The 21431-nt window shown below is 40.0% G+C and overlaps 1 protein-coding gene across 1 annotated transcript; it reads left to right on the forward strand.

Moving 5' to 3' along the window:
* The first annotated feature begins 4016 nt into the window (after positions 1-4016).
* On the forward strand, positions 4017-20489 carry LOC134328483 (NLR family CARD domain-containing protein 3-like). The gene is made up of 11 exons (XM_063009575.1): positions 4017-4152; positions 5940-6056; positions 6325-6441; positions 9056-9163; positions 9344-9401; positions 10213-10417; positions 10720-12499; positions 13557-13730; positions 14385-14558; positions 17796-17972; positions 18189-20489. Exons 2-10 carry the CDS (start codon positions 5944-5946, stop codon positions 17938-17940), a joined length of 2874 nt encoding a protein of 957 aa, XP_062865645.1. The 5' UTR covers positions 4017-4152; positions 5940-5943; the 3' UTR covers positions 17941-17972; positions 18189-20489.
* Positions 20490-21431: the final 942 nt, after the last annotated feature.

Genomic DNA, 21431 nt, shown 5'->3' on the forward strand with positions numbered 1-21431 from the left:
ATTTGCATAATTGAAGTATATGCATAATTTAGTTTAACATTAATTTCTAATACAGATATTCTGTTCTTAAAATGTGTGTGCCTGTAGTTTGCAATTTAAAAAAAGGAATCATCACACAGTGATATACGTACATGTGGGGAACCATTTTCTCCAGGTCTTCAGGTAAATCTGTTCCCCCCCTGTGTTGTTAGTATAATTGACTGATCTATAGGTTAAACTTCTACATACTGTTTGTTAATTTTAAAATCACATGGATGAAGTTTGTGAAGTTTAAATGAACAAGAGAGATAACCATGAATGAAACTATTCTTGAAAGTAAATGGTATTGCAGCTGAGATGAGTAACCTTAAATAATAACACAGACTACTTACTTGTGATATAGTTTATTTGTAGTTTATTTGTAGTTTATATATAGTTTATTTGTAGTTTATATATAGTTTATTTGTGTCTGCACCAAAACTTTATCTTTTGTGACAAAACGAGAAGAAACAAACTAGTGTGTGAATAAGAGCATGTCCTGTATTTGGATTTACAGTGTATCACAAAAGTGAGTACACACCTCACATTTCTGCAAATATTTCATTATATCTTTTCATGGGACAACACTATAGACATGAAACTTGGATATAACTTAGAGTAGTCAGTGTACAACTTGTATAGCAGTGCAGATTTACTGTCTTCTGAAAATAACTCAACACACAGCCATTAATGTCTAAATAGCTGGCAACATAAGTGAGTACACCCCACAGTGAACATGTCCAAATTGTGCCCAAATGTGTCGTTGTCCCTCCCTGGTGTCATGTGTCAAGGTCCCAGGTGTAAATGGGGAGCAGGGCTGTTAAATTTGGTGTTTTGGGTACAATTCTCTCATACTGGCCACTGGATATTCAACATGGCACCTCATGGCAAAGAACTCTCTGAGGATGTGAGAAATAGAATTGTTGCTCTCCACAAAGATGGCCTGGGCTATAAGAAGATTGCTAACACCCTGAAACTGAGCTACAGCATGGTGGCCAAGGTCATACATCGGTTTTCCAGGACAGGTTCCACTCGGAACAGGCTTCGCCATGGTCGACCAAAGAAGTTGAGTCCACGTGTTCGGCGTCATATCCAGAGGTTGGCTTTAAAAAATAGACACATGAGTGCTGCCAGCATTGCTGCAGAGGTTGAAGACGTGGGAGGTCAGCCTGTCAGTGCTCAGACCATACGCCGCACACTGCATCAACTCGGTCTGCATGGTCGTCATCCCAGAAGGAAGCTGACGCACAAGAAAGCCCGCAAACAGTTTGCTGAAGACAAGCAGTCCAAGAACATGGATTACTGGAATGCCCTGTGGTCTGACGAGACCAAGATAAACTTGTTTGGCTCAGATGGTGTCCAGCATGTGTGGCGGCGCCCTGGTGAGAAGCACCAAGACAACTGTATCTTGCCTACAGTCAAGCATGGTGGTGGTAGCATCATGGTCTTGGGCTGCATGAGTGTTGCTGGCACTGGGGAGCTGCAGTTCATTGAGGGAAACATGAATTCCAACATGTACTGTGACATTCTGAAACAGAGCATGATCCCCTCCCTTCGAAAACTGGGCCTCATGGCAGTTTTCCAACAGGATAACGACCCCAAACACAACCTCCAAGATGACAACTGCCTTGCTGAGGAAGCTGAAGGTAAAAGTGATGGACTAAACCCAATTGAGCACCTGTGGCGCATCCTCAAGTGGAAGGTGGAGGAGTTCAAGGTGTCTAACATCCACCAGCTCCGTGATGTCATCATGGAGGAGTGGAAGAGGATTCCAGTAGCAACCTGTGCAGCTCTGGTGAATTCCATGCCCAGGAGGGTTAAGGCAATGCTGGATAATAATGGTGGTCACACAAAATATTGACACTTTGGGCACAATTTGGACATGTTCACTGTGGGGTGTACTCACTTATGTTGCCAGCTATTTAGACATTAATGGCTGTGTGTTGAGTTATTTTCAGAAGACAGTAAATCTACACTGCTTTACAAGTTGTACACTGACTACTCTAAGTTATATCCAAGTTTTATTTCTATAGTGTTGTCCCATGAAAAGATATAATAAAATATTTGCAGAAATGTGAGGGGTGTACTCACTTTTGTGATACACTGTATATGGGTGATTCTTCAATTGTGGGCTCCATCTTAACTTTTGAAAAATAAAATTAGTAATAATTTAGTTTTAATTATGTCAAGATAATGCTTACGTGCTTTAGAGCAAAGACTTAATGATGGCTACAATTGAATTTTAATATTTCATATTTATTTGTGAAGTGGCAGCAAAATGTCATCATGTGTTGGTAATGACGTGTTGCGGTAATGACAATTTTTACTTTTTTTAAGAAAGAAACTAGCTAGGCCATGGATTTGCTAAAGCTAGTCTACAGCTAGTACAAGATGCACTTTAAATACATATAAGTAATGTGTAAATTTCTTCTTTTTTTTTTTTTTTTGGTAAAGTACTGCCATACTGATGTAAATGTAATGACGCTGAGTAAATTTACTCTATGATCAGGAGGAATACATGATTAAATTACTCACATTTCCAGACATTAAAATGTCAATTTTCTCTCGTGGCTGGCATGTGCTTCCTTACGAGTTTCTGTTTCCATGGTTACAACATAAACAAGTGTTACCTTCAAATGATTCCCTACAGAAACTGTACACTGTTGCGGTAATGACGATAATGCTGGGGACAGTAATATATTGCTCAAAAATATGCATAGGGTGTACAAATATGGGGAAAAAATTACATATTGTTTCTTTTTAACTTATTATAAAACTCATATTGTGATTTTTATAATGAATTAATGACTTTTTAGCATTTTATTAGGGCAGAGAAGTTTTAAAGTCTGGGTTGGGGACAAGGCCAAAGTAGCAAAATATTGATTTTTAAATCATCATAAAAAATGAAAATCATAATTATTTTGGTATGTACATTTTTTTTAGTGATGCAATGAATGATCTTTTTAATACCTAAAATATTTGTTTTGTAATAAGGTATTTTTAACACAAATTTATAACCTAGGGACATTAAAGTTCCCCCAATTGAAGAATCACCCGTTTACAAATAAATCTGACACGGTAATTCTAGTTGTTTGACAGCAAGGCTGAAGACAGCAGTGTGAAAACCTCTGACTTGTGGTGGAGCAATAAAACCTCTGACAGTAGTTCACTCAATACTTTAAAGTATGTATTTAATCACAAACTACCTACCATACAACATGACATTTGAAAAGAACATACAGCTATAAACACATATTCCAAATAAACCGACGCTCAACGAAGCGACAGAAAAAAACGTCATGATTTTTGCACATGCGTGTTCGTTGTTGTTACGTTGTTAAAAATCAGTACAGTGGTTGGCATGGGAAGATTGTAAGTTTTTGAATACTTTGCTTTGCAGATACAGAAATAGGGGTAATTTTATGGAAATAATAGTGTAAACTATACATAGGCACCTTACGCACAGGAATCGGAGCATGCGCATTGAGGCTCTTATTCCGTGTTTTGGTAATTGAGAGCTTTTGTCTTTTGACTTTGTGCTTATAAATGTAAACAGAATAGCATCGATTTTTTTATTTTAAATTCGTGACACGTGTATTCGGTCAAATTACAAATATAAGTGTATTCACCCAGAAATCCTTGTGTACATTGTGGTGTTGTTTCTTTATTTCCACTTGATCTGACATAAAAAAAAATTGACCTTTGAGGCACAAACTTTTACAGAAAACTGTATGAGAGGAAAGCAGAACTTTACGCGGATTGAGAAAACACCTGAATGTGGGCCGTGGTCATAAAAATAGTGGCTGCTAGTTTAAATGCAGCGTTCAAGTTAAATAAAGATAACTAGATTTACAATGAGATTGTATTTATGTTCTTCAGGAGTAACGCATGGAGACTGTTTGGTCTTATCATTCACACAGAATAAAATCGTAGTTTTGATTACTGTCTGATTCTGTGTCTAACTGTGTTTGTCACATTAAAATCCTCTGTAGTGAAGATTCCCATTGGATCCGCGACTTTGAACTCGGAAAGTGAGAGATTTGGAGGAGCAGTTGAAGGCTACATTGAGTAAAATGAAAGTAAGCTCTGCGGTTCTGTGGAAAGAAATATAAAGACGTTTTCGAGATAATCGCGGTAAGTATGTGAATATAAAGTTGTAATATGTGAATGTTATAACTAACTTGATGGAGAAATGTTTATATATGTCTTATTTTCTCTTCTGTGTTTTTCTCTCATTTACACAAACTCACAAACCCACGATTATGAAAACAGGATTAAGAAACTTCTGAAAACTGATTCCTTGTTTTCGTCTGGATACTAAAATGTAGCTTTACACCGGTGTTGTGACGTCAGCGCGGTCATGTTTACATACATAGTAACACACACTTAATAATATACATCAAACATAAAATTATAAACATATATGAGAGTATTGCATAAAGAGTTCAAACTTTACTGAGAAATGTTGGAATTCACTTATTCAAATGAACAATGTTTTCCTGATAATGTGTCCACGCTGTGTATGATTATAAAAAAAAGCACTAATCTTTTTTTTTTTTTTTTTTTTTTTTTTTGCAATTTTCTTTTTATTGGGAAAATATTTTAAAAAGAAAGAAAAACAAGAACAGAATTCACTTGTAACAAATCCAGTGTCACAACTGATGTTTCAAATATAGTAAACCAAGAGTACAATTCCTGTTACGAACAAAGCACACAGTTGGGGTAAATTGTAACAAAAAAAACTAAGACACCAGAATTTCGACTTTCCCTTGTGATTAAATCACCATTTTAAATATAAAAACTTCTTACAATGTGAATGGGGAGGATTACTTTTGAATAGAAACAAGAAGAAGAGGGTGGAGAGGTCAATAAAGTCAAAACAAAGTCTGGTTGTTGGGGTCCTATGTAATCTAGCCATTTAGACCAAATCTGGTAAAATTCTTAAGGAATAAGTTAGCTTTTCCATAACAAAAATTTCGTAAACAATATCAATCCACTCATGTATTTGAGGAGGTTCAGTGGACAACCATTTTCTGGTGATTACTTTCTTACTTGCAGCCAACAAAATCGACAGTAATTTCTTATCATTCGACATCATATCGACAGAGAGGTTTCCCAGATATAGACAATCAAAGTCAAATGGTATGTTTATCTTGAATATAGTACAGACAGCCTGGTGAATAGCTTTCCAGTACCCAGACAGAATAGTACACTCCCAGAAAATGTCGAAATGACCTGCACCGTCCGAACCACACATTCTCCAACACCCGGATCCTGAACCTTGATACCGTTTCTGTGCCTTGCTTCATAGTGTTTATTGCACCAACCTATTAAAGGCTTTAACTGAGAAGCATAGAAATAATCAGGAGGCATGGGGGGGTGATACCTCCCTTTTCTTTTCGCTGCTGTAGTGTGGTATACCTCAACCTGGGCCTTCTCTCCTGCCAAACAAAACGAGAAATTAATTTGTCCCACTCTCTGAATTGTTGGTCTGATATCTCCACCGGAGGTAATATATTCATTTTGATTGTCTCTACCCTCCTAATTAAGTTAAGACATGGGATAAGGTTCCATCTCTGCATATCTGTCTTTATTTTAAAGAAAGCACTAATCTAACACATTGACGAGAGTGAGATTGTTATTAATACACTTTGATTTATTTTAGAACATTAAATCAGATCAGTGCTGGTTGAGGTATTGGCATTTTGGTGTAAAACTAAAAGCATTACAGATCAGTTTTAAATCCAAGCTTAGATATACATTTTAGTTATTTTTTTCATAGAAGATATGTCTTCAGATTTCAGATAGCTGTCTGATTACTTTGTCATGTCCTGCTTGGTGTTTTTCTAAAAACAAAAAATTTCAGGTGCCCTTGTGCTTTTCATATGGTTTATTTATATTTGGTTGTACTTGTATCCCAGTGTGATGGAGGTTGAGAGACCAGATTCACCTGAACCCAGCCGTGTCTCCATGAAGAGTGATTGGTCAATGGGACTGCCATATAACTTTAAAGATGGAGGATGTAATCCTGATCTGAGGTCAGTATAATCTCACGTTCTAGTGTTTTTACTTTCAGGTCCTCCTGATAAAACTTAATAAATTCACTCAACTAATCAATTTATTAATAAAAATGAACTAATCAGCTAGGAAATGTTTCAGTACTGAATGTTGGAACAAGCTGGTGCTCAGTTCTGTTCTGTCTGATTACTTTGTCATGGCCATGTTTCTCTGAACTGAACCTTTCAGATACCGTCGTGCTTTTTATATACAGTAGTTTATTTATGTTTGCTTGTACTTGAATCCCAGTGTGATGGAGGTTGGGAGACCAGATTCACCTAAACCCAGCTGTGTCTCCATGAACAGTGATTGGTCAATGGGACTGCCATATAACTTTAAAGACAGTGGATGTTATCCTGATCTGAGGTCAGTATAATCTCACGATGTGTTAGCGCTTTAGACCACTGCACCACCCCAGCACCCAGCTCTGAACACTGTCAGAAGCCACTGTATATGTGGCATCTGGGAATTCCTGGGATCGGGTGCCTTTTGGACCTTAAAACATTTTAAAAATGAAACACTGTTTTAATTTGTTTTAATATAAAAGGGCGTGTTATACTTTTCCAAACTAATATTGGTTAAGCTCAAGTACACAAACTGTATTTTATTAAACCATTTTTATGCAGTCTCTGACCCAGGATGTCCACCCTGTTACGGACAAATGCAGAACTGTTGTGTTTCTGTCTTTCAGCTGCACCTAAGGCCATTCTTTAAAGGATGCAACACATAATATCAATATTTCTGTTATTAATATAACAGAGTGTGATATCCTGCCTGTCCAGAGTGTGATGTCTAACCTGTTACGTATTAGGTTGTAACAGGGTGGATCATAACAGGGTGGACATTCTGACATAAAATTAGCCATTAGCTAGCTATGCTAGCATAAAAGTGAATTCAGACAAAGAATTCTCTGCTTTTTAGTGTGATTATTTTTAAAATCTTTTTGCTTTTTCTCATATATCCCATAACAGGGTGGACATGTTATGGTTGACCATATAAGACTTTTAGGACAAAATGTGGAAAAAACAACATTAAAATGAGAAGTTTAATAAGCCGCTCATCTTCCACGGTTGTTTTCCCTCCAAAAAGATCATGTGAGCTCCAGGAAATGATGTCAGTATGTAAAACAGCTCTTCATTTTAAGAGACAGTAGTAAAAAATAACAGGGTGGACGGCAACGTGAGGGACGTGTGAAAAACCCTCATAATCAGCAATAAAATCAAACTCATAAAGAAAAAAATCCAGGGTTTAGAGGGACTTAATCAAAGCTTTTAAACAGTATTAGGGTGAAAGACTGAGATATTTTCATGATTAAAGCTCATATATCATCACTTAATCAGAATGTACAGCACTGGGGACATCTGGGGGCTATCTAACAGATAAAAACTGTGTAAATGTATACAGTAAATGGGGGGTAGAAACATTGTGTTTAGTATTTGAAAGTGTTTATTATTTTAGTAAGATGTTTAGAAATTGTATTGTTTAAAATTTACTTAATAAGGCAAGGCAAGGCAAGTTTATTTGTATAGCACCTTTCATACACAGTGGCAATTCAAAGTGCTTTACATAAGGAAAAAAAAGTTAATTAAAAGCATTAAAACATTCCTGAGATCTAGAACCTCAGAAGGACTTCTTGCAAACATTTAGATACAATTAAGAGCATGAAATTCAAACAAGAGAGATAAGCAATTAAGAACATGAAAACTAAAAGAAAATATAGTAAAATATACACTACAATTTAGAATGTACACTACTCTATAAAAGGAATTATTAAGAGCATGAAAAACTAAAAGAAATATGGTAAAATGAGGGTAATAGCAAAAATTTTGAGCTCAATCATAGGCACAAGAAAAAAGAAAAGTTTTTAACCTGGATTTAAAGATTTCTACATTTAAGGAACATCTAATATCTCCTGGCAGTCTGTTCCAGTTATATGCAGCCCAACAGCTAAATGCTGCTTCACCATGTTTAGTTTGGAAGCCAGTGTAGAGATGTTAGAACTGGAGTGATGTGCTCAGTTCTCTTCGTCTTAGTTAAAACTCTAGCAGCAGCGTTCTGAATGAGCTGGAACTGTTTAATGGTCTTTTTGGGAAGTCCAGTTAAGAGACCATTACAATAGTCCACCCTACTGGAGATAAAAGCATGGATCAGCTTCTCTAGGTCTTGTTGGCACACTAGACCCTTGATTTTGGCTATATTTCTAAGATGGTAGAAGGCTGTTTTGGTGATGGTTTTTATATGACTGGTGAATGTGAGATCTGAGTCTATTAGAACGCCAAGATTTCGGACTTGGTCTTTGGTTTTTAGAGCCCGGGAACTGAGGTGCTCACTGACACTGGTCCTCTTTTCTTTGCTGCCAAACACGACAATCTCTGTTTTGTCCTTATTTAACTGTAAAAAATTCTGGCTCATCCAGTTATTGATGTCCTCCAGACACTGACACAGTGAATCTATTGGGCTGTAATCATCTGGTGAGAGAGCCAGATATATCTGTGTGTCATCTGCATAACTATGGTAATCAATGTTGTTAGCCTGTAGCATTTGGCCTAATGGCAGCATATAAAGATTGAACAGGAGAGGTCCGAGAACTGATCCCAATAAGTAATAAGTACAGTGATCAGTTCTGGGGACACAAAGGGCACCGAATTTGTAAGAATGACACAAATATCAAAACAGGTTTTCTTGAACAAACTGAAACCAAAATTTTTGGTTTCTGTTTTTAAATATATTAAGGATGTAAGTATCACATTACAGATTTCAACATTTATTGGTTCCTTTACATTTACAGCATTTAGTAGAAGCTTTTATCCAAAGTGACTAACACTACACAGTCTAAGCAGTTGAGGGTTAAAGACCTTGCTCAAGGGCCCAACAGTGGCAACCTGACAGTGGTGGGGTTTGAACCGGCAACCTTCAGCTTAATAGTCCAGTACCTTAACCGATAGGCTACCACTTATGTTTGGTTTTACTTGTACCCAAGTATGATGGAGGATATGAGACCAGATCCAAGCTGTGTCTCTATGAAGAGGGATCGGCCAATGGATCCTCCAACCTACTGTAAAAATGAAGACTGCTTTACAGATCTCGGGTCAGTATAATCTCATCTTCTAGTGCTTTTACTTTCAGTTCTTCTTGATTAAACCTGTTAATCTAATCTGATCAATTGAACATGCTAGTGTTCAGTTCTGTTCTGTTCTGTATATTTATTGGTGTTGTATAATAAAGACTGAAAAGCTGCACAATTGCTTATTTGTCTTTTTATTAACAGACCACAAACGAAGAAATTTAAAATTACTTACAGAGATCATTTGGAATCCATATTTAAGGTTTGTATGTATGTTTGTGTAATAATAATGATGATACTTGTCTAGTTTGCTGTTGGTTAAATTAATACTATGAGGGATTCTGGAACCTCCCTAGATGTTGTTCTGCTTTTTACAGACTTGAATGTTCTTTTAATTTAGCCATATGGAGTTATAGGGACTTATTAGGGGTATTAAACACAAGACCAACCATTTTAATAGTTGCAACTGGTTTGGGCAGAGGTAAAATTCCAGTTTTAAACTTGCACATTTTCACCCTTTTTCTCCCGACCAATTGCCAGATTGCGCCATGCTTCCTCTCCACCAATGCCGATCCCCGCTCTTATTGAGGAGAACGAAGCTAACCCACGCCCCCTCCGACACCTGGGCAGCAGCCATATGCAATGTGGATCAGCACTGTGTACGGAGAGACACACCCTTATCAGCGCAGTCTTTTCTCGTCTCTGTGCAGGTGCCATCAGTCAGCCAGCAGAGGTCGTAATTGCATTAGTTATGAGACAGTCACTATCCGGCTTCATATCCCATCCCTATATGAACAACAGGCCAATCGTTGTTCATGTGGCTGCTCAGCCCAACAGGCAGGCGGAGCTAAGATTCGATAAGATGTATTCGAGATCCCAGCTCTGGTGTTCTGAACGACATAAAACTTGCACATTAAAATGTAGAAAAATAAAACGAAGTGGCACAAATGATTATACTAGCTAACAAGTATCACAATAACAAGCTTCAGTATAATGTTAGAACTACATCACTCACTCATCTCTCTTTATTACCTCGTGGTGCTTCTGATCTGTTTCTCAAAATTCCTCAACAGGAACTAGAGAACAAAGTCATCAGCATGTTAAAGAATGAGCTAAACAAGTTCAAAAACCTCCTGAATGAAGATTATCCAGCATGCTCTGAGCACGAGGAGAAGGATGTGGAAGATCTGAGTAGTTTCAGAGAGGGGGCGCTAAAGATCACACTGAATGTTCTGAAGATCATAAACCAGACAGACCTCGCTAACACCCTGCAGATGAGTAAGAGACCTAAATACTTACATTATTAATTTCTTTAATATTAGATTCCTCCATATCCATCTTGGTTCTAGAATCATCTAGGCTTTTTATTGGTCATTAGATTATATTATATAATGTTTTATGAGCACCAGGTACTACATCACTACAAATCAGGAGCTTATAATCATAGAGCTTTTATATTTAATAATAGGAAATAATTTAGTACTTAACCTATTATTTATTAAAATTAATTATATACAGTGATTATTGATCATGCAGTAAAATACTGATTAATTTAAATTGATTAATTTTCTGTTTATTAGATCTGGTCTCTGTGTATCAGAAAAAACTCAAATCCAACCTGAGAGAGAAATGTAACAGAATCAGTGAAGGAATCTCCCAGCATGGAAGCTCAATACTTTTGAATGAGATCTTCACAGAGCTCTACATCACAGAGGCTTGGAGTGGAGACGTCAATAAGGAACATGAGGTCAGACAGATTGAAGCGACATCCAGGAGATCAGCAACACAGGAGATTTCCATCAAATGCAGCGACCTCTTTAGAGACACGTCCATCAGGACTGTGCTGACTAAAGGAATCGCTGGAATTGGAAAAACAGTCTCAGTGCAGAAGTTAATTCTGGACTGGGCTGAAGGGAAAGCCAATCAGGATGTAAGCTTCATATTTACACTTCCTTTTAGAGAGCTGAACTTAATGAAGCAGGAAAATCTCAGTCTGATGGAACTTCTTCATCAGTTTTTCCCAGAAATCAAAGATCTGCCATCATTAGACTGTGATGTATATAAAGTTTTGTTCATCTTTGATGGTCTGGATGAGTGTCGACTTCCTCTTGATTTTCAAAATAATGAGCGGTTGTGTAACGTAACAAAGTCAGTAAAAATTGATGTGCTGCTGACAAACTTCTTCAAGGGGAACCTGCTTCCCTCTGCTCACCTCTGGATCACCACTCGACCAGGAGCAGCCAATCTGATCCCTCCCGAGTGTGTAGCCCAGGTAACAGAGGTACGAGGGTTCAGTGACCCTCAGAAAGAGGAGTACTTCAGGAAGAGGATCAGTGTAGAGAACATGGCCAGTAAAATCATCACTCACATAAAGTCATCAAGAAGCCTCAACGTCATGTGTCACATTCCAGTCTTCTGCTGGATTTCAGCTTCTGTTCTAAAGAGAATTCTGGATGGAGCCGAGGGGAAAGAGATCCCCAAAACTCTGACTCAAATGTTCACCCACTTCCTGATCTTTCAGATAAAACACAAGGAACAAAAGTACCATGGGAAATCTGACCCTGATCCACACCAGACCAGTAAGACGATACTGGCACTGGGAAAACTGGCCTTCCAACAGCTGGAGAAAGGAAATCTGATCTTCTATGAAGAAGACCTGACAGAGTGTGTCATCGATGTCAAAAACACATCAGTGTACTCAGGAGTGTGCACCCAGATTTTTAGAGAGGAGGCTGGACTGTACCTGGGTCAGGTCTTCAGCTTTGTGCACCTGAGTGTTCAGGAGTTTCTGGCTGCTTTATATGCATTTCTTACCTTCATCAACAAAAACAGAAATGTGCAGGTGATGCAAAACACTGGATTCTTTAACATCTTTAAAAACTATACAAACATGTCTGACTTTCTGAAGAGTGCAGTGGACAAGGCCTTACAGAGTAAGAATGGACACCTGGATCTTTTCCTCCGCTTCCTCCTGGGTCTCTCACTGGAGTCCAATCAGACTCTCTTACGAGGCCTACTGCCACAAACAGGAAGTATCTCTTACAACAAAGAGGAAATTGTCAGGTACATCAAGGAGAAGATCAGTGAGAATCCCTCTCCAGAGAAATCCATCAATCTGTTCCACTGTCTGAATGAACTGAACGATGATTCTCTAGTGCAGGAGGTCCAAAAATACCTGAACAGAAACAGTTCTGTTTATTACGATGAACTCCGGCTCTCTCCTGCTCAGTGGTCGGCTCTGGTGTTTTTGATGCTAAACTCAGATCAGGAGCTGGATGAGTTTGATTTGAACAAATATTACTCATCACATGAAGGTCTTCTAAAGATGCTGCCAGTGGTGAAAGAATCGAGAAAAGCTATGTGAGTGATTTATTGATAAACATTTGATTTATGAGTTCATCACACAAACACTAGTAGTTACATGTACAAAACTGAGAAGGTGCAAAACTACATCTAATTTAATAACTTAAATAATAATGCTAACTGTTTATCTACCAACTTTAGCACGCTGCTTAGTATACTATATCTAAATAAATACTATATTAATAAATATCTATACTATACTATACACCGATGAGGCATAACATTATGACCACTTCCTTGTTTCTACACTCACTGTCCATTTTATCAGCTCCACTTACCATATAGAAGCACTTTGTAGCACTAACACACCACCACCATGTCAGTGTCATTGCAGTGCTGAGAATGATCCACCACCTAAATAATACCTGCTCTGTGGTGGACCTGTGGGGGTCCTGACCATTGAAGAACAGGGTGAAAGCAGGCTAAAAAGGTATGTAGAGAAACAGATGGACTACATTCAGTAATTGTAGAACTACAAAGTGCTTCTATATGGTAAGTGGAGCTGATAAAATGGACTGTGAGTGTAGAAATAAGGAGGTGGCTTTAATGTTATGGCTGATCGGTGTATTATATTATATACTGCCTTATACTACACTGTATTTATATTTTACTTAAAAGCAGGAGCAGAAGTATTTGTACCTTCAACCCTGAATGTTAGTGGTGGCAGTTTCTATGTAGAGCTTCCTGAAAATAATTCATTCCCAGTTGTGCTGTGCAGAAAATAGTAATATAGTGTGTAATTATGGAATGTAAATTTAATTTACATAAAAGTATTGGACCACTTCATACTTGTCAGGACCATGGTGGATCCAGTGCTACTCAAAAACATTTCTAACTATGTTTAAAGATGGAGATGGAAATTAAGTAATAATTTATAATCAGTGGGTAATATTGTATTAATTCTCTGTAGCTACACAGCTACAGTTAGCGCTTTGGACTGTGTAGAAATGAGAAGCACCGCCCATTTGTAGCAGTTGTGCTATTGGTTGATGCATCAACTCAACTGCTTTCACTTTTATCTGTAATGTAGTCTGATCTGATTATTTCTCTCCAGGTTGGTTGGTTGTAATCTAACAGAGAAAAGTTGTGAAGTTCTGTCCTCAGTTCTCAGTTCAGACTCCTCCAACATGAAGCATCTGAACTTGAGTTACAATAAACTGAAGGATTCAGGAGTGAAGCTGCTCTCTGCTGGACTGGAGAATCCACACTGTAAACTGGAGATACTGGAGTAAGATCTTCACATTCACACTGTAGATACAAACAATCTGTTCCACTCTGAAGCATCATTTTAACCAGAAAATGAATTTATTTAGCAGACGTTGTTTGGGACTCTTCTCAGTCGTCATATGTTATCACATCCTAGCAGGTTTTATTTTGAAATAAAAATACTTTATATTGTTATAATACGTTACCAGACACACTAGCTTACTTAAAATTTGTATATTCAGCAGTTTACTTGTTCAGGTTACTGTTAGCAAGCTAACATAGGACTGCAAACAATACAAACACCATTATAAAAACCTGATAATCTGATTCAGACTCTGGATTCATTTGTTGGTGTTTGGGAGGGTTTTTGGTTTTGAATGTGTAGATGTCGTAGCGTGATTGTTGCTAAATGATCTACCAGCTAACAAAGATCTACTGAAGATTCCACATTTAAACGCTTAAAGCTTTTAAAATCTGGAATAAACTTTTAGTCTGAGATCATATTTTACACTCATGTTGGAACGATTGCTGATTCAGCATTATCAACTTATTATCAGCTTTCACTTTCATCGCACTGCAGTCTGGGTAACATTATCAGATCTGCTAATTGGATTCTACCTAATGCTGCAGGGTGACGTCTTTCATTTCTCTGATTGATCTGATTGTTTCTCTTCAGGTTAAATGATTGTAATCTAACAGAGAAAAGTTGTGAAGTTCTGTCCTCAGTTCTCAGTTTAAACTTCTCCAGTCTGAAAGCTCTAAACCTGGGTTACAATAACCTGACGGATTCAGGAGTGAAGCTGCTCTCTGCTGGACTGGGGAATCCACACTGTAAACTGGAGATACTGGGGTAAGATCTTCACCTTCACACTGTAGATCCAGAAGATCATTCATACAGAAGCTGTTATTGATGTGTGTAGGAGTGTGATACTTTACTCATAACACTTCGTTATACTAATAGAATAGTTTTACATGTTGAAGATTTCTCAGTGATGTCAGAGTCAGAGTCAGAGAGGTTTTATTGTCATTTCAGCTACATACAAGTACATATTGAAACGAAACAGCGTTCCTCTAGGATCACGGTGTAACACGGTACAAAAAGTGCAAGACAATACAAAACAGTGTAAATACAACAATAAATACAAAAAATTCTATAATAAATAAGTACAAAAGATATTCCTAATTATCCCTAATCTAAACAAGTAATTAGAAGACAGGACTAAAGACAAGTGTTAGTACATGATGGTGAATAGATGGTACAATGGTTCATGAGGTAGTGACATGTTGTACATTAGCAGCGTAAAATTGCTCAGGATGCTCTCGATTGTTCCTCTGTAGAACGTGGTGAGAATGGGGGGTGGCAGATGAGCTTTCCTCAGTCTTCTCAAAAAGTAGAGACGCTGCTGGGCTTTCTTGGTGATGGAACTGGTGTTGAGGGTCCAGGTGAGATTCTCCTCCAGGTGAACACCGAGAAATTTGGTGCTCTTGACGATCTCAACAGATGAGCCGTCGATGTGCAGTGGGGAGTGGTCCCTTAGTGTCTTTCTAAAGTCAATGACCATCTCTTTGGTTTTATCCACGTTCAGAGACAGGTTGTTGACTTGGCACCAGTCCGTTAGACGTTGTATCTCCTCTCTGTACGCTGACTCATCGTTGTTGCTGATGAGTCCCACCACAGTTGTGTCATCTGCAAACTTAACGATGGAATTCTGTACAGTCGTGCGTAAGCAGAGTAAACAGCAGTGGACTGAGCACACAGCCTTGGGGAGCGCCGGTGCTCAGTGTGGTGGTGCTGGAGGTGTTCTTACCGATCCGGACGGACTGAGGTCTCTCAGTCAAGAAATCCAGGATCCAGTTGCAGAGAGAGGTGTTCAGGCCCAGCGTGCTCAGCTTTCCAATTAGATGCTGAGGAATGATGGTGTTGAATGCTGAGCTAAAGTCTATGAACAGCATCCTGACGTAAGTGTTCTTTCTGTCCAGGTGTGTAGAAGCCAGGTGAAGTGTAGTGGATATGGCGTCGTCCGTTGAGCGGTTAGGACGGTACGCAAACTGCAGTGGGTCCATGGTGGGAGGCAGTAGGATCTTAATATGCCTCATGACTAGTTTCTCGAAGCACTTCATGATGATAGGCGTGAGTGCTACGGGACGATAGTCATTGAAGCATGACACAGATGACTTCTTTGGCACGGGTACGATGGTGGTCGTCTTGAGGCCCGTTGGAACGATGGCGCTGCTCAGGGAGATGTTGAAGATGTCAGTGAATACATCTGCCAGCTGGTCTGCACATCCTTTGAGCACTCGGCCAGGAATGTTGTCTGGTCCAGAAGCTTTCCGTGGGTTGACTCTGTGCAGAGTTCTCCTCACGTCCGCTGTGGTGAGACGAAGCACCTGGTCGTCACAAGGTGGGATCATCTTCCTCGCCAACAAGTTGTTCTGCGCCTCGAACCGAGCGTAGAAGTCATTCAGCGCATCTGGAAGGGAGGCATCACTGTCACAGACGGGTGGAGTCGTCCTGTAGTTGGTGATGGCCTGGATGCCCTGCCACAAGCGCCGTGTGTCACCGCTGTTCTGGAAGTGGCTGTGGATGTTCTGGCCGTGTGCACGCTTTGCTTCTCGGATCGCCCTGGACAGTCTGGCTCTCGCTGTTCTCAGAGCCGGCTGGTCACCTGCTTTAAAAGCGGAGTCTCGGGCCCTCAGCAGTGCACGCACCTCTGGAGTCATCCACGGCTTCTGGTTGGGTCTGGAAGTGATGGTTCTAGTGGTAGTGACGTCCTCAATGCATTTGCTGATGTAGCAGGTCACTGAAGTCGTGTACTCCTCTAGATCAGTGTAATCGCCGTATGTTGCAGCCTCCCTAAACATGTCCCAGTCAGTGCACTCAAAACAGTCCTGAAGAGCAGAGATGGATCCTTCTGGCCAGGTTTTCACCTGTTTCTGTACAGGTCTGGAGCGCCTGACGAGTGCTCTGTATGCTGGAATTAGCATTACAGAGATGTGGTCTGAGTATCCGAGGTGGGGGCGGGGCTCCGCCCGGTACGCACCGGCAATGTTCGTGTAAACATTATCCAGCGTGTTCGCTCCTCTCGTAGCAAAGTCCACATGCTGATGGAATTTAGGGAGAACAGACTTGAGATTTGCATGATTAAAATCCCCAGCGATAATAAACAGTCCGTCTGGATGAATGGTCTGCAGTTCGCTGATGGCTCTGTAAAGTTCGCTCAATGCTTCCTTCGCGTTCGCACTGGGTGGGAGATACACCGCGACAATAAGCACGCTGGTGAATTCCCGTGGTAAATAAAAAGGTCTGCATCTAACAATAGCAAATTCCACCATCGGAGAACAGTACGCCACAACAAGCACAGAGTCCTTGCACCATTCGGTGTTAATGTAAACACAAACGCCTCCTCCTCGTGTTTTACCGGACTGAGCTGCATTTCTATCGGCGCGATACGATGCTAGCCCGTCTAGCTGAATGGCACTGTCTGGAATGTTGTCGCTAAGCCATGTTTCAGTGAAAATTAAAACACAACAGTCTCTGTACTCACATTGGGTAGTTCGCTGAAGTCTGATACAGTCCAGTTTATTCTCCAGAGAGCATGCATTTGCGAGGAATAACGATGGTAGAGCCGGCCGGCTTGGGTTAGCTTTTAGCCTAGCACGGACCCCGGCTCGCTTTCCACGCTTCTGCTTCCTCGAGCACCGCTTGCGGCGCCCCCTCTCCCGGTCACCTGCTTCAGGTAACACCGAGGACTGCAGGCCTGGTTCACGAAGTAGGCAGAGTTCATGCAGAGTTCGAAGCAGATCATCTTGCAGGTTGGTTTCTGACTGTTTTCTCAATTGTAGCAGTGTCTGGCGGTTGTAAACTAAGTCAAAAGTGGTTTCCATATGTTTATAAACAAAACTGTCCTAAACAAACTCACAAACTTTTTCTGAAAACAACAAAAAAACACAGTTTTTCGACCCCAGAGCGGCCGCTGCGTGTTAACGCGCCGCCATCTTGGATGCTAATTGGTTGTCTGGTTGTGGTTGTGGATCTGGATGGAGATGGAGATGATGTATGATTTCATTCCATTATATTCTTCTGCAGGTTGTGGAGCTGCAGTATTACAGATGAAGGTTTTACTGCTCTGGCTTCAGCAGTGAAATCAAATCCATCATCACGTCTGAGAGAACTGTATCTGGGCGGCAATCGTCTAGGAGAAACAGGAGCAAAACTGCTCAATGGTCTATAGGTGGATCCACAATGTAACCCGATGACACTACAGTGAGTTACTGTTGCTTTATACACATTTACACACACATGCACACATTACATACACATTCGTTTGGCGAGTTACCAATCAGAACTGCTCATTAGCAGAACTTCCTGGTTCTTCATCTCTATAAGGGATCTTTGGTGTGTTGGTGTTTATTCTGGTTCTGATTGTGTCAAGTCTGATAGATAACTGAAACATGTGATCATGTCTGATCTCTTCTACAGCATCTGATACACTTTGGATTATAAGATAAAGATGAAGATCCGTGGAGATAAACACCATCTAGTCTTCACACTGGGATTCAACATGGTGACTCTTTGTTTAGCTTTTTTATGCTCAAATCTGTAAAATCTTATGACGTCAGTTACTGTACAAGATCAACACTCTCAAACCCATACTGAAGTGCTGATGGATAAAACTGGAGAGTCCATCAGGTTACTGGTACCATCTACATTAATCTGGTAGACTGAGTTAGGATTGAGGACTGCTTTAGAAAACTCTGCATTAGCTTGACACATTAGCATGCTGTTCATTATCTGGCCTGTAATGAAGAAGTTTAAAGACATTTAAAGCTACTGGAGATGTTGAGCTTCTGCCTGGGGGAGAACAAGAGGAGGATTGCTAGAGTGGCCAGAAAATCTCCAAGGATCTGTGCTGGGAAATTACAGACGTTAGTGAGGTCTTGAGGTCAGAACATCTTCCTACATAACCAGAAGTGGTTTAGAGCAGTTTCCCAACCTTTTTGACCCGTAGCACATATTTCACATTAGAAAAATCACAAGGCACACCACCAAACAAAAATGTCACAAAAGGTATTGTTGTACTGCCCTCTAGTGGAAGAGAATGTGATTGTACTACCTGTCACTAAACGTCGCTCGTTTAGAGTACCAAATTGGATCTTCCACGGCACACCTGATGATTTCTCACGGCACACTCATGTGCCACGGCACAGTGGTTGGGTAACGGTGGTTTAGAGGACTGGCTGAAGAAAGTCTTTTCTGTATAATTCTCACCAATGCACTTTTCAAGCGACCTTGTTGTATGGTGATAACAGACCAAAATAGACATCAAACAGTCGAGATCCCTCATGTTACCTTTAATGACTGGAACTACTATACAGTAATCCCTCCTCGATGGCGGGGGTTGCGTACCAGAACGCTCCGCGAAAGGTGAAAATCCGCAAAGTAAAAACCATGTGTTTATATGGTTATTTTTATAACCCGATTCCATCGGCTTTAGCATTTAGCATCTTGTCATTAAAACCAATGGATTGAGGTAGCACAGCATGCTAACGTCAATATAACATTTCCCTTCATGTAACAATAACGGTTACATTTCCTGACATGCCCGAACTCGGTACAAGTTTATACAACTTAAAAATCAGTAATATTTTATTTACGTTTGAAAAGAACTCCATTCGTTTGTCCGCACCGTCAGCCATGTTTGAACAGCCTCCTTATCGGGAGCGCGCACAGGATGACGTAAAATGCGTCTATGTAGAGAGAGAGCTAGCTTTTCGAACACACCCCCCTTGTCTGCAGAACTTTATCAAGTTTTCTCTCCTGTTCGTGTGCACGCTGTCTGTGCACGCCACTACGCATCTTGACCAATCACGTGCGGCTTTAACAGAAAAAAAACGGGGAAAAAAACAACAACGAATCGGCTCCCAACCAGGATCCGAATCCCATCGTTTACTTTAAAGAGCCGGCTCTTAGAGCCGGATCGTTCGCGACCGACCCATCACTAGCAGAAATCCGCGGTTTATATTTAGACATGCTTGCAAATAAAATCCGCGATAGAGTGAAGCCGCAAAAGTCGAAGCGCGATATAGCGAGGGATTACTGTATATTCATTTTTTTTTTTTTTTTTACCCCTTTTTCTCCCCTTTTCTTTAGCGCTTCCAATTGTTCAATTAGCATCGTGCTTCCTCTCTGTCTATGCCGAACCCTGCCCTGATGGAGGTGATTGAAGCTAACCCGTATCCCCTCCGAAACACGAGCAGCAGCCAGATGCATCTTTGCCACCCACACATTGACGAGTTTTTTGGCGCCACCTAGAGCTGCATGCGGAGAGACACACCCTAAGGGCACCCTCTCCCATCTCTGTGCAAGCGCCTCCAATCAGCCGGCAGAGAACGTAATCGCATTCTGACAGAGAGGATTCTGGTTCTTTGTCCCACCCCCCCATATGAGCAACCGGCCAATCGTTGCTCATACAGCCACTCAGCTTCGAACCGGTAAAGCAAAGCTGGATTCGATACTACGTACTCCAGAATCCAGCTCTGGTTGCAGCGCGTCTCTTTTACCGCTGCGCCACCTGAGCGGCGTATATTCATTTTTTGGGAATATTCTGTGTGGAGCTTGTATTCTTAATTAATTTTATCTTCATGCAGTTGATGCAGTGCTGTAAAAAAGTATTTACCTAATTTTACTATTTTCTCTATTTTTGCTGTTGAGACACTTGTATCACACTACAAAACAAATTTAATATCAAAGACCAAATAAACACATAAATGTTTTAAATAATGGTTTGTTTTATTAAATGAAAAAAAAATGTGTGTGACTCAATCAACATTTCCCTCAGGTATGTTGGTACTTAAAAAAAAAAAACGCCTCCATATTGCTAAAGTAAGAATAACTACACTTAGCATTGTTCTCTTACTGAAATACTGGGTTCAGCTATAATGAGAATATCAACTTTTTCCTCAGTTTTGTTGGTACCTTGGTAAAAAGGCCTCCATATTACTAATATAACGATAATTACTATTAGCATTAATTGCTAAGTTAAATTCTATGTTTATTTGGGTTGGGAATATCATTTCAGTCAGGTATGTTGGTACATTTTAACAAAAAGTCTCCATATTGCTAAAATAACAATCATTACTATTAGCATTGATTGCTTACTGAAATTCTATGTTCAGTTGTATTGGGAATATCAACATCTAATTTTACCTCGTCTGACCAGAGAATTTTCCTCCTTAGGTTGGTAATGTTCTCCAATCGGTCCGTCATATTCAGTCACCGCCGACTTACCACTTTGTTGTCCATCCAACAAGCCCCCCTATCTCTGCACATGAGCTCTTGTAGAGCAACCGTAGGGTTCTTACTTACCCCCTTGACCAAGAAAGGCCCTTCTCGCCTGTATGCCCAACGTCAATTAATTTGTCAAGCTTTATTTATTTCAGAATAAATACCAGTGGTCCTGCACAAGAACACTCTAAGTCTTATGTCCTATGTCCTCACTCTAATCTACACCTTTCCACAACTGGATGATGGTCATGTGGACTCTGGAGTTCTGGAGACAGCATAAGGATAAAGAAACCACCTCAGCCACCACCAGCCCTCCAAATCACAGCCGATTGTGATCGTTTGGGCACCGCCTGAGTTTCAAGAGCTCAATTAAGAGCTTGATCAAGAGCTTGAGAGCTAGGCTGCGGTAAACTTGAGTATCTAAGGAGCTAATACGTC

The sequence above is a fragment of the Trichomycterus rosablanca genome, chromosome 15 (assembly GCF_030014385.1).
Source record: "Trichomycterus rosablanca isolate fTriRos1 chromosome 15, fTriRos1.hap1, whole genome shotgun sequence".
Classification (NCBI taxonomy): domain Eukaryota; kingdom Metazoa; phylum Chordata; class Actinopteri; order Siluriformes; family Trichomycteridae; genus Trichomycterus; species Trichomycterus rosablanca.

What these genes read in the sequence shown, in the direction of transcription:
- LOC134328483 (XM_063009575.1), top strand. Translation starts at nt 5,944, where the DNA reads ATGGAGGTTGAGAGACCAGATTCACCTGAACCCAGCCGTGTCTCCATG. An exon ending in AAAGAATCGAGAAAAGCTAT is followed by an intron (nt 12,500 to 13,556) that starts GTGAGTGATTTA and finishes ATTTCTCTCCAG; the next exon opens with GTTGGTTGGTTGTAATCTAA. An exon ending in TGTAAACTGGAGATACTGGA is followed by an intron (nt 13,731 to 14,384) that starts GTAAGATCTTCA and finishes GTTTCTCTTCAG; the next exon opens with GTTAAATGATTGTAATCTAA.